Here is a 13,430-nt window from a genome sequence, read left to right as displayed (position 1 = left end):
AGATGGAGGGTTTGGATGTTACTATACTCCATATAACATAAATGAGAGATGCCGCAAAACCACCACATAACAAAAATGACTACAGAATGTTTTGATGCTTCCCAAAGACACACAAAAGTGAGGCTTAAGACAGACAAAACAGCACAGCACACAAGAAACTAAGACAAGCCCGCAACACAAAACCCTTACTGCGACTCTTTACTGACACGTGTATCATGGAGGGAATCTGTTTGCCAAAAAAGCAAGAGTGTCAATAAAGAGTTGAGCTACACAAAGTGAATTTAGTGACTCAATCAAGCTTTAAGAAGAAGTATTTATTTTAGAGCATGAGAAGTTGTTTCCAGGAAACAGCTTCCTAATTTAGTCATATCATTTGTCTCTTCATCACTCTCCAGCATCCCCCAGGCGTCACCCGTCCTCTGAGCAACGCCTGGATACTGGAGAACAAAATGAAGGCAATGCTTTGAGATTGCTGCTACAGTCTGCCATGCGGGTCCACTCCATGCTATTAGACCAGACAACATTTACCATGGGTGCACCCCAACAAGGGGGAGCTACCTGAGGAGCCGCTGCAGTTCCCATTATGAGGTCTTAGAGAAGGAGAGAGACAGAGAGAGAGAAGTTCTGCAAAATCACTGCTTTCATTTGCACTTCTGGAGAAATCATACAACCTAGAGTGAATGTCTTCTGGTCTTGTTGCCAATTAATCAGACTTTTCTATTGCCCTCTAAGGCTGAAAGGACGTTTGTTAAAACTATGTCATTCGAGCACATAGAGATTCTTAATGTTGGATGGTTTGTTTTGCATATAACAAAGACAGCTATTTTATTGGCTTTGGTGCCACTTCTGTCTCAAACAGGTCATCACAATCAAAAGGGTTTCAACAAAAAGCAATTAGACTTGTTTTCTTATTTCTTAAATACCTCTTGTATCATCCAATAGGCTTTTTTAGTACTGAACATGGGCTATGAGTATGGATTGTATTCCAGACAATCACACTAATAGGGCTGTTAAGGTCACTAGGAAAGTTAAGGTTACTTTTACTACTAAGGCTCTTAATGTCATCAACAGATTGTTGTTCCAGAACTGAAAAAGCCTTTTGGTTGAAACATGAAACATATTTTGAGAAAAAAGAAAGGAACTTGAAGTGCTACTAAAGCACTAGAAGTGTTTTATTAGCAGAATCTATAAAAGCAGCAAAGATATTGCAGTTCAAAGATAAACAAAATAGTAGTATACTACCAACAAGATGGTTCCCAGCTACAACCCATAGCTAAAAAACTTCATTTATAGTTGCATATGAGTTAAAGGACAATTAATATATGCAGTACTATATTAACAATGTTCTGGGTATTTTTTTTATTTCTGAAAGAATCAAAATTTAGATTATATTTATCTCTTATAAAGATACAGTATATTCCCTCTGCATTTTGTTGGTGCAAGAACCATAGTCTCATAGACAAGTGCAAGAAATGTCCAGAAAATTAGAAAAAAAGTCGCTAGGCACACAGACATGAATACGACTAAGCATTACTGAACAACTTTGAAAGGTCATACGAATGCCTGAGTAAATACTGACTGAGATCGGGTTAACAAGAAAGCAATAAAATCTGGCTCTTTGTTCAAAATAGGAAGAAACTTAGGTGAACATTTGCTGATCTTTTTTGAACATAATTTTCTTTAAAACAGGAGAGCGCTGCTCATTTTCGCCTCACTATTTCATGCTTTCACAGTCCCAGTCGTTATCCAAACTTTGACTGTTCAAAAAGAGGCTAGATGCTTCTTACAGTGCTTGCATCAATCTGTAGCAGATGTTTCATATCTAATATTACAATTCAACATCTGAAATAATGATAATCATTTGATAATCTCCTAAATATTTGCCATTAGAAAATTTGATCTTATCACTCTAATTACCATCTACCCACAGGATGATCCTCACATTACTATGTGAGGGATTATTATTCAAAAACGTTGGTCCAAATTGGGGTGACAACCACATTCACTAGAAATAAGATGTAATACAAAATCTTCAGTAATTAATATACAACTAAACCAAGTTTAGCAACACATTTGATCGTTTTTATGACTGTTTAGTATTCATCAAAAAAAAAATCTAGCTACAGAAATAAAATACACAATGGTTTAAGAACATGGAAATGAAATGGCTTGTTTACACATATGAAACCGAAATCGTCAACAAAATGGCAACATGTTGATTAAAAATGGGGGTTTAGATTGATTAAGGCTCATATTTATCCAACTGGATTGTGATTAGTTTGGAATAGACATTGGGATTCATGATAAAGAAGTAACTGGTGCAAAAAGTATCTTCAATCTTGCTGTGGAGTCAGCTTTATGCTGAGCTTAGTGAGACATAGATAGATAGTGACTTCTCACTAAGAATGTGAAGTCAATTTATTTTGATCCATTGTCCAATTTCTGTTCTTTAAATTATGTATTTTCTCTCATTTTTTCATCATCAAATAAAATGTAAATGACTGCGGTTATATTACTTTGAGCCTCAGTGGTTGCTCTGGGAAAAAATTATAACAGATGCCCAGTGCGAAACTAGTTTCTCTTCCAGCAATGCTTGTCTAACAGTCCTGAAAAAGTGCAAGTATAAAGCCTGTAAAGCACTGTGCAGGATAATCTGTAATTTCATTTTTATTGTGCTGCACATGTTTAACCCCAGAGGGAAATAGCAGCTGCATTCTCTAAATATACACATTTTATCATTACTTTGCATCATCTTTGAGTCTGCACTTATCCTAAATGACTACTTACTACTTGCCATGTTAGCCATGGAGGTGTCAACATCACCCGCTTGAGGGGTCACAGTGGGCTTCATTATGTCGCCTAGCCCATCAAATACTACAGCAGGGAGGGGGCAGAAGAAAGGAAGGGGCAGGATGGGAGATGAAGGCAGACATTAGCATCCTGTGTGAGCTATCCTCACACTCTACCACAACTCTGTAGCACATCTCCTTATAACTGGTGATTACTATGACAACGAAAAGGAGTCTCTATGACAACAGAGCAGTTGGGATGATCAATAAACACCGAGATTATAGTGAATTCAGATGATGACAAAGAATTTCCATATAGTGTGCGTGAAAAAAAACAACCAGCAAGACATATGAATACATACAAACCTATTTTTAAGTTTTCTTTCAAAATAAAAATTTTAGTAGATAGAGATACATGTAAGTAAATAGGTTTCAGCTCACTTTATTCTAGCATTGTAGCTTGAATTAAGCCAGGTTACATTTTAAACACTATACATACTGCTTTTATTTTACGCAGACAGACAGTCTTTGTCAGCATCCAGCATCTGGTGGTGGAGGGGACAGTGCAGTGGAGCTGCGCCACTGCAATGCAGTGCACTGTGGGAATTTAGCGTGCTAAAGAGCATGGCAACTCACCCAATCAAATTGCAGGAAGCAAGAAATGAGCCAGCCCAAGAGCCAGATGGAGAAAGAGAGCAGGGGAGGCGCAAGGGGAAAAAGAGAGGATAGCAAAAACAAGCAGAGATGCCAAAGTGAGAAAGAAATATTGAGCTTTTTAAATAGCGTGTGATAAAGAGTTCAGTAGAGATTTTTATATAGAAAGAGGAAAAGAGAAAGAGTTAAGCCATAAAGCAGCAGTATAGCAGACATTAGGTAAATGGCACCAAGTAAGATGAACATGGATCAGGGTTTGAGGACGTTTTGAGTGATTACATTAAAGGAACTTAACCATTTTTAGACAGGAACAACAAAATCAGTAGTATACAAATATGGTGCCTTGCAAAAGTAACACACTGTCACCAACATGTAATCATTTATTGATATTCCTTCAAAAGTGTCAAAAGTTTATTCCACAGCATCTGTGACATTCTGTCTGCTGTGTCTTCTGTGTGTTGGGGACAACTGTCTCACAAAGCTGTTCTATCTGGATATTGTGTTTCTTGTTTAACAACCAATTTTTGGTTTATGGCATTAAATACATTTGAATTTAATCTCTGATGATATCAAGGAAGTTGTCAGTGTACAACCTGTACAGCTTGATTGTTTGGCAATTTTGATTCAAAAGGGATGTTTCCATCTATCAGTACAGTGTGAGAATGTAAACATCTTGATATTTATCATTACTCTTTTCTTTTTAAAAAAAAGTGCAGCATATTACCCACACAATGATATTATTACCACTATTGTAACAGAGAGAATGACAAATTTAGTATATAATACCAATTGAAATGAAGTCTTTGAGTGCCGATGTATGTTTCTAACAGATTTACTTAGTTTGCAGTTATTTTGATGAACCTTACAATTGTTTTATTTTTAGTTGAAGCTTAGACCATTTTTTAGACCAGGCAGTTTGGTGTAAAACAACAAAGCCAACTCTAATGTTTATAGAAAATATCTGATGTGTCCGTGAATATCTTGCCACAGAATTTAGAAACTGGTCTGGACTTTGACTAGGCCATTATAGCACTTGAATAAGTTTTGATCTAAATCATTCCATTGTATGTCTGGCTGTAAATTTATCATCATTTCACTGCTGGAATGTGAATTTTCACCCCACAATCCCATTAATGTACTCTACAGTTTATGCTTGTGACATGACAAAATGTGAAGAAAGTCCAATCATGGCTTTTACAAGGCACCATATGTGTATGAAAATCATCATTAAATACAAACACACTTTAAAAACTAAATGGGGGGCGTGCCGTGGTGGCGTAGCGGTTAGCGCGACCCGCATTTGGAGGCCTTGAGTCCTCGACGCGGCCGTCGCGGGTTCGACTCCCGGACCCGACGACATTTGCCGCATGTCTTCCCCCCTCTCCTTCCCCGTTTCCTGTCAGCCCACTGTGATATAAGGGACACTAGAGCCCACAAAAAACCCCTGGAGGGGTAAAAAAAAAAAAAAAAAACTAAATGGAATCTTCAGCAAAAAACACAAAGGGATAAATTGAATTACGGTGGACTATTTCTTTAACAGATATCAAAATTAATAAAAACAGTGACAAATACTGTGAAGCATCAGATTTGACAGGTTAAATGCCACTGCATAGCTTCCAGAAAGGATGGCATCAGAATAATGCTCTGGGGTGGTGTGAGGATATTAGATTCAAAATGACAAGGCATCATGCAAAGATGAGACGAATGCTTGCAGGTGAAAAGGGAAATATCACACAAACACACACACAAAAACAGCTCTGAGACACATTTTAAAAATTCCTTTAACTCTATGGTAAAAACAAGGCCATTGGTAAAACCGCACATTGAATTAGAGATGTATTTTACTTTGTGCATAAAAACCTGTGAAATGTGTGTAACATCTTGGCCGCAAATCACATATGCAGGTTGGTGCACAACACGTGACGATTTACCTGACATGAGCTCAGAACCTGGAGCCGCAGCAGCAGTTGCAGCAGGAGCAGCAGCTGGTGCAGCAGCAGCAGCTGGGGCATCCCCTCCTGTAGGTTCTGTCGCAGGTCATCCCAAACATGACCACATCATGCCATGCCGGGCCGAAACACGTTCAGCCATTTCCAGCGCAGCATGAGGGCAAACAAGGGTAATAGTCAGCCTTCTGCGTCAACGCCGCTAATTTCAGACAAAACAGTTAAAAGTTAAAAATGGTGCCACAGTGCAAGTCAAAACACACACTCACCCAATTTAAAACATCTCAACTTCTGTTTCATTTACATAGAACCAAAATGTTCTGTAATCTCATTCAACTAAGTTGAGCATGTGATGCTGGAAGAGGCAGAAATGTGAGGCAGATAAAATTAGGCCACAGATGGAAATTCTGCAGCTATAACCACAGAAGGGAAACTTCCAGATTACACCCTTCTCTTCTTTGATGGTGTTTTCAAGAGCCGTGGAGACAGATTGAGGGCAGACAGTCATTCATGTTACCCACCACCAAACAAGCTCATGATGCCTCCTGTGTCAATTTTGGGTGGTGGTGCAGAGGAGAGGACGGGTGCAGAGGAGCTGAACAAATCGGCTGGAGAAGGCAAGGTGGAGATGATGTTTAGACCCCAACACGCAGTCGCACAAATGCACTTTGAGCAATCACTCTTTTTTATTATAATGCACTATCAGTTGAAGTTGCAGTGCACGCAGTACATGCTGGAATTGGAAAATAAAAAGGTAAGAAACAAAAGTAAGTGCTTCAAACAGCTGAGTAGCCTGTAGCTAACCTGTAAGAGAGCAATATCATGTGTTTGATTTTTTTTCTTCTATTGCCCGATAAAGCCAAGGACAAAGCTGGAAGCAAAGACAGCACGAGATTTTGGAAGAATAGGAAGGTGCACGCAAGGTTGCAAACCGGGTTGCAGAAGGCTACCTGCTGAAAACAAGTCAGTGCTGGGTAATGGGTCCGTTTTGGAGAAGCTTGAGTCTGGCATGGAGTCAAACATATCTATGAAGGCATGCGCACCAAAACAAAACAGAGAAAAGACATTTTAAAAATAATTCTTTAACCTGCCGACGAGACTCTCACACAGAGGAGAGACATACAGAAGCACTGAACAGTTCAAAGACACTCGTAATGGGCTTGATGGTCATATTAATTTTGATCAATTTCTATCATTGTTTTTTTCATAGTGGAATGATCAAACAACACACATTAATATGTTTCCACAACAAGAATTGGGTGCACAAGTTTGAAGTTATGGTAGTTTTCACTGATCCACACAGAATGTTTTCTTTAGGACATTGCACCTTGACTTCACATTTTTTGTCACCACTAGGATTCTTCCCTAATTCTGGCTACCTATTTATCTACTCTTCTTGGTAATATTGCAGACAAGCTGTAAACAAGCTTTTCTCAAAGTTTGGGTTAGATTAAGCCTCTAGACAGGAGAACGAAATTGATTAAGATGTTCAAAGACAAGCTAGCAAACGCCTAGGCTCAAACCTGCCATGACTGGAAACGGTTTGAATAACATTTCACAGCAAAGCAACTCTAACATCATCATGGCCCAGGACTGAGGATGAAGAACAACAACAACAGCTTGACCAAAATTTGTATCAGCTTTGCCATATGATGTCTGGGAAAAAGTCTTATGTGAAGAAGACTTTTCCCCTATTTCCCCTGACTATTTGGCCACGATGACAGAAGAATACAAGGAGCAGTCCATGCGAGACTTTTAAAAATGAGAAATGTGTACTTATTGTTAACCCTAATTCCTAACCCATTCAGCTAGAATTATGCCAGAAATTTGTAATCAGCAACAGGAAGCATGTTGTTTCTTTGCAACTTGCCATTGAACATTAACTATAGGAGGTTTATGCATAGATTTGTGCTGCTATGTGTAACTTCATTTGTGAATTAGATAAAGTCAACACAGTTTAAATCCCACGTATTGAATTCTTGTTTTTGAATTCAATTGGAGTTGTGTGAACCTTCCACCCTAAAACAACAGTTTAAAGGCAGTCTAAAATATCAAAAAATGTTATATGACACTCATGCTCCTATTGAGTATATGTAAACTTTTCATAAGCTCTGAATGCAGAAAAACCCATTAAACATAAGGGAAAACGAGACAGTATAGGGCAGATTTAACTGAGCAGCATCAGACCAGTCAGAGCAGGAAGATGTAAAACACAAATTCACTTGTATGCCTCATGTTTACCACCAAAAAGGTCCGTCGCTGTGCTGTTGATATCGGAGCCTGAAATGGTTGCAGTGGTGGTGATGGTGGTGGATGTGGAGGTGAAGAGCGGTGAAGGGGATGGGGAGGGGGAGGGCTGAGTCTCCATAGAGCTAAAACAGACGTCCAGTGAGCTATTGTTCTCCACTGTCATCATCCCAAAAAGATCTAGACCTGAAGATGCAGTGTTGGTTTTGCCATCCGACGGCGCAAAAGGGTCTTTGGGGTTAAGGAATTTAACATATGGAGAGGGAGAGGGAATGTTAGACAATGAATTTAATACAAAGCAGATCAAATAAGGATGATGACACTGATTGAAAGTTTAGGGTAATTCATGACTTTTCTTACTATATAACCAATTATGCTTTTATTTTGTAGAACTGTCACATTATTTGCACTGCTCTGCATGTCTCATGAAATGGGAATAAAATAGTGCAGTTCCCAAAAATGCATAGGATAGAAAGATGGAGTATGTGAGGAATGAAAGGGAAAGAAAACCTGCACATATAAAAACACACTCCAGCTGTCAGTGGGAATATGAACAGCTAAAAATAGATTCTCTGATGGAAAAAAATGCAAACAACTGCAGCAGACAGTACCTGCGTTCGCAGCACATAAACCTCTTATAAGACAAACGGCAGCAAAAGTGTAAAACCAGGTAAGTGTGATTTTGTGAATCACACAAATAGTGCCGTACACATTCTATGAAAAGACAATTGACATGCCTTATCTTGTCAATCCGCCTTGTCTTAATCAAGTGTTGTCCTTGATTAAGAAATACATAACCCTGTCAAACATTGTTGCCGTCAAGCCAAAACTTTGCCTCTCTATTTTTTTTTTATTTGTCATCTTGTGAAAATTATCTTTGCTGATTACCTTTCACATCTATCTGGAGGTTTACACATTTACAATGATAGGTAGAAAAAAAAGGCAGTAAAGTTTACCAAACTGTGTGAACATGCATAGAAGCAAGATGTTCTTGTTTCCTTAAAAGATGTTAGGTTTCTGTATGATAGCTCTGATACATACAGCATATGCAGTGAAATCCAGTGCTATCTTTTATTGTCCAGAGAATATAGATGAAGTAATGTTGTCTTCCAGATGCAGAGACCAAAAACCACATATCTCTTGACACCCAAACAGCGTGACATTCTGCAATCTCTCTCCAAGCTGCCTATGTTCAGTCTCTAGTAAAGCCAATAGCTATACTGGCTGATGGATGGCACTACTGGGGCAGGCTTTAGATAAGATATGCACAGCGGCTTTAGAATAAAGGTTTTGCGACAAACATATCCCACTACCACCTTTCGTGCGCTGATGTCAGCTGCAACATCACTAATTTCATCCAACTGCATTCAGAAACATTGCTATGGACAGTTTCAAAATGATTCAGATATGACATGGCAAGATGCTGTTTGGCAAGAACCATAAAGCATTAAGCTTTCGGCCTACAGGGAGATAATAAAACATGTCAGGATTATAAAAAAACATGACATCCTCAAGAAATATACAAGACATTAAAAGAAACAGTGTTTGGGTTATCTGTACTTACACCAACTTCAACTCATTCACAACACATGCAGACCAGACACGCTCAGATTTACAGTCACCCACCAGCTCCAGAGTTAGTGGCTGGGGTGGACGAAGCAGCAGCCCCACCCTCTGCTGCTGCAGCAGTGGCCTCAGAGGAAGCAGCAGGTGCAGCAGCAAAGGCGTCTGACGAAGGGCAGAAACGCCAACAGATGGCAAGATGACGGAGGTATAGATGAAAGAAGAAAAGGGGAAAAGTCAATAGATCCTTAGAGGTAAAGAAAGTACTGAGAAAACAAAGATAACACAGAGCATTTGCATGAGAAGGTAAATTACGTCCTGTTTTTTCATTGTAAAAATTGGGCAAAAACAGTAAAAAGAAAAAAAAAAAAAAGCAGAGGCACAAAACGTCAGTGACCGACAGGTGAATGAATAAATGGATACACAGACAGGAGGCAGTACACAGAGACTAATCTACTGCACAAAGAGCAGAATAAGCCATCTACCAATGCTGCGGGTGTCATTTATAGCTGTGTCCATCCACATCGGAGAGTTTCACGGCATTGCTTTCCAATGAAATAAAAGAAAAGCATGCCAGCTCATCAAACAAGATGCATGTGACAATGAATTTGGAGGGATGTTTAGAAGCAAGCCAGCTGTAAGTGTGTAAAGTGTTTCTGAAGGAAGATTGCTGCAAGGTAATAATAAAAAGAAACAAAACTGTATTATTTTGTTCAACTTTTTCCACTTACATTTGGGCAACAAATTCATATTTAATAAAAAAATATAAATGTAGAGCCTCTGAATTATAGAAGAAATTAATGAATGACATTTTGATCAATTTAACTAAGACAGATTACTTAAAGAGACATTTAACCTAGCCTAGCTTACAGGCTTCTGAATCAAAATTTTACATTGTTGCTTTAATTCTGCACTGCGATTTTAATTGCATTGAAAACCAGGTATCACACTTTCATTGATCTTCGATTTTCACATGCCGCCAAAACAAATTTCGCATGCAGTGGTGGCACACGACGACAATTTTAAGTATAAGCCTAGCCGTAAAAGATTTTTTTGTCATTCATGCCGAGCATCCACACGGATTGGGAGACAAGAACTGATCATTTCTGAAACCGAGTGCCAGAGTGGATACAATTCAAATAGTGGATACAATTTTCTGTGTGACCATGCGCACCGCATCATTTTTCAACTATAACGATGTAGATCCATCTCATCTCTTCTTGATTCAGTAAAGTTTCTTTCTTCCTTCCTGATTTCTGTCTTTAATTGTGTCTTTTTTCTTCACTCTTTCCTTCCGTCTTTCCTTCTTTTTTTCTTTCTTTCTTTATTTATTACCATTTTCAGAAGCAGTTAAGTAAAATAAGTAAGGTGAAACATAAGAAAGCCCCTCAAACAGTACTTATAGTGAAGGAAAGTGCTTCAGTGTGGACAGTAGTGACGGCTTTGGATGGTTTGTTTATATCGTGCAAATATTTTTTCTCAACCTACAGTGCTGTGAAAAAAGTATTTATCCCCTTAAAGATTTTTTTTTGTTACATTTAAATGTTTCAAATCAAACATAATAATAATAATAATAATAATTACAAGATGCAGTTTTCAAAATATGAGATAATTTATAAAGGAAAATGTTAAATCATATATTCTATGAGAAAACCAATTTTTTGCATTAAATGCCACTGGCTACACCCAAGATTGAATACTGCTACACTTGTAGCATTACGAATTTGTTAAATAGACCCTGTCTGAGAACAAGAAATAAGCTAAAGTATTTAATAAAGCATCTCAACACACCCTGATCAAAGCAAATTGAAGAAAAGACTGAAAACACATCTATCGGTCTGCAAGAAGTTGCAAAGATATTTCAAAGTCTTTGGGACTCCAGCGAACTACAGCCACTATCACAAAAGGCAGAGAGCATTGAACAGAAGTGATCATTTTCAGGGAGGCCAGACTTATCAAAATGACTCCAGGATATTCAGGAGGTCACTCAGGAACCCATAGCAACATTTAATGCACTACAATTAGGATCAGAGCTCAGGATTCCACAATAAGAGACAGAGAGACTCCGGAAAATGATGTCTTAAAACTAAGAGCATTTACTAAAAAAAAAAAAAAAAAAACAGAAGAAAAATTCATCATACTGACTGACAGCTTCCACCCGCTGACAACAGCTGTTTGATGACAACGGGTTTAGCACAAAGCCAGAATAACTTAGATCACTGTTTTCCCCTAATAAATGAAATCATAATTTAAGAACTACAATCAAAGTTTTATCAGATAATTTTTTTTGTTTAATATTAAAATTCATTTGAGTTCTGTAAACATTTAAGTTGAACAAAAAAAAAAAAAGTAAAAGAAAAAAAAACTTAAGAAATCTGAAAGAGGACAAATACTTTCACTGTGCATGCTTAATGTGATTGAGAATGTATCTGTGTTTGTGTGTTTTTGTGCTGTGAGATGGGTTTCGGGGTTGAGCTTCCCAGAGGTATTCCTTTGCAGAGAATGTTCTGGAAGCCCACTGACCTCCCAACAGATCCATATTGGCGGCACCAGGGGAAGTGGCGGCTGCTGTGCTAGTGGGAGGAGCTAGAGAGACGCCAGGTTCTGCCGCTGCAGGAGTGGGCGCTGCTGCTGCAGGGGAGGGGGCGGCCTCTGCGGCGAGTGGGGGTTCAGATAGCAAGGAATCGCCCATTTCTGCCAGTGGGGTAGGTGTGTTTCAAATCCCCCCCACCCCCAAAAAAAGGCAGTAAAAGAAACCCAGAGGGAGCAACCAAAATGACCAGAGGAGTCACCAAAGTGACAGAAGAAAGAAAAAAAAACAAACAGTTAAAGCAAAGTTCCAATTAAATTAAACCATTTCATATAATTTAGATTCAATACATAAGTAAAAAATAAATTGCCAAATAATAAAAGTAGCCCCCATTTTAAACCAAAAACAGACAATGGAGTATGTGGAGGGAGAAGAGAGAAGAGGCAAAGAGAAACAAAGAGAGTACTCAGACTAAAGAGAACAGGAGACAAACAGGGAGGTAACCATGTGACATTAGCACTAAACTAAAGTCTAGTTTGATATTAATTTTAAACTCAATCACTATTATTGAGTCAATGTCACTTTGACTCTATATTAGTGCTTGCAAGGAATAAAAGTTGGTAACATCAAAATAGTCTACTACTACACTATCCTTGATAATATATTGGAGGTTAAACACAGAGGGACGTGACACTCACCTGATCCAAGCAGGTCTATGGAGCACATCATAGGAGAAAACATACATTTTATTAGACTGAAGTTATTGTGAAAGGTTCCTAATTTAGATTCCAAAATTATTTCTTGAAGCTTTCATACATTTCGTTATCGGCAACTGCTGAGACGCTGACCATTTTGAAGTTTTACCGAAACACACAGATTACTTGTTTCAAACAGTAGCACATTCAGCCCAGTTGTACAGGTCGATGTGAGCAGATGGAGCTTCTTACCTCCCCAAGATGTCGGTGCAGCTGATGCCGCTGTGGGACCAGTGGAGGACAGAGGATCCAAGTCCAACAAAGAACTAAAGAACAGCACAAACATCAGGATCATTGGTATATATTTGATCTTATTTTTATTCTTTATTAAGACAACATTATGTGACCTTCATTTAAACCTGGAATAAACCAAGAAATAGAAATGTCACGTACAGTAATGAGAGGGATTTTAGGAAAACCTGTAAGTAGATAAGAGGAATCCTCATGAAACATTTCGTTTCGCTGTTCACGTGTCAACAATCACACCTGCCTGCTGCCGTCCCTGAGTAAGCTCTGCATTTTCAGTCACCCACATTCTTTCTTTGAATTCCCTTCAAGTGAACGTCCTGGCATTAGATGAACTTCCTAAGTGCTCTCCAGCTGTCTTCTCAGCGACTGAATGAGTTCTTAATCATTTATCAAATGATCAAGAACTTCACCGTGAAGTTCTTGATCATTTGAAGTTCTTGATCATTTGATAAATGATTGATTTAAGTTTGGCCTTGTTATCAGCAATATTCCTCCCGTGAAGAATTTTTAATGCAAAGTGATGATGGTAACCAGGGCTGACAAAGGACAACATGATTTCAGGCACCACATCTTCTAGAACAACCGTTCTGTTCTTCTAATATCAATCAGATTGAGAATGATATCAGCTGCCCTTTTCCTGGATCATCCATAAAATCATTAAACTATGATTTTGTTCATTACCTTTTTAATAACTGCA

General features: G+C 38.4%; 1 protein-coding gene across 20 annotated transcripts in view; it reads right to left on the bottom strand.

Moving 5' to 3' along the window:
- Window positions 1-13,430, bottom strand: part of LOC114158532 (clathrin coat assembly protein AP180) — a 32,353-nt gene that overhangs the window by 2,410 nt on the left and 16,513 nt on the right. For 3 of the 20 annotated variants that reach the window (XM_028040114.1, XM_028040113.1, XM_028040133.1), the window contains 8 exons: window positions 12,677-12,750; window positions 12,428-12,442; window positions 11,723-11,893; window positions 9,263-9,364; window positions 6,340-6,414; window positions 5,375-5,470; window positions 2,788-2,874; window positions 529-590 (listed from right to left, as the gene is read on the bottom strand). In XM_028040114.1, coding sequence (XP_027895915.1) covers window positions 529-590; window positions 2,788-2,874; window positions 5,375-5,470; window positions 6,340-6,414; window positions 9,263-9,364; window positions 11,723-11,893; window positions 12,428-12,442; window positions 12,677-12,750 — 682 coding nt within the window. Of the gene's footprint in view, window positions 1-528; window positions 591-2,787; window positions 2,875-5,374; window positions 5,592-5,910; window positions 5,998-6,339; window positions 6,415-7,630; window positions 7,868-9,262; window positions 9,365-11,722; window positions 11,894-12,427; window positions 12,443-12,676; window positions 12,751-13,430 lie in introns of those variants that run through there. The other 17 variants (XM_028040115.1, XM_028040116.1, XM_028040117.1 and 14 more) reach the window with 17 other exon arrangements.

The sequence above is a fragment of the Xiphophorus couchianus genome, chromosome 15 (genome assembly GCF_001444195.1).
Source record: "Xiphophorus couchianus chromosome 15, X_couchianus-1.0, whole genome shotgun sequence".
Taxonomy (NCBI): domain Eukaryota; kingdom Metazoa; phylum Chordata; class Actinopteri; order Cyprinodontiformes; family Poeciliidae; genus Xiphophorus; species Xiphophorus couchianus.
Note: the sequence above shows the minus strand (reverse complement) of the source record. Positions and strands in the feature narration are given on the sequence as shown.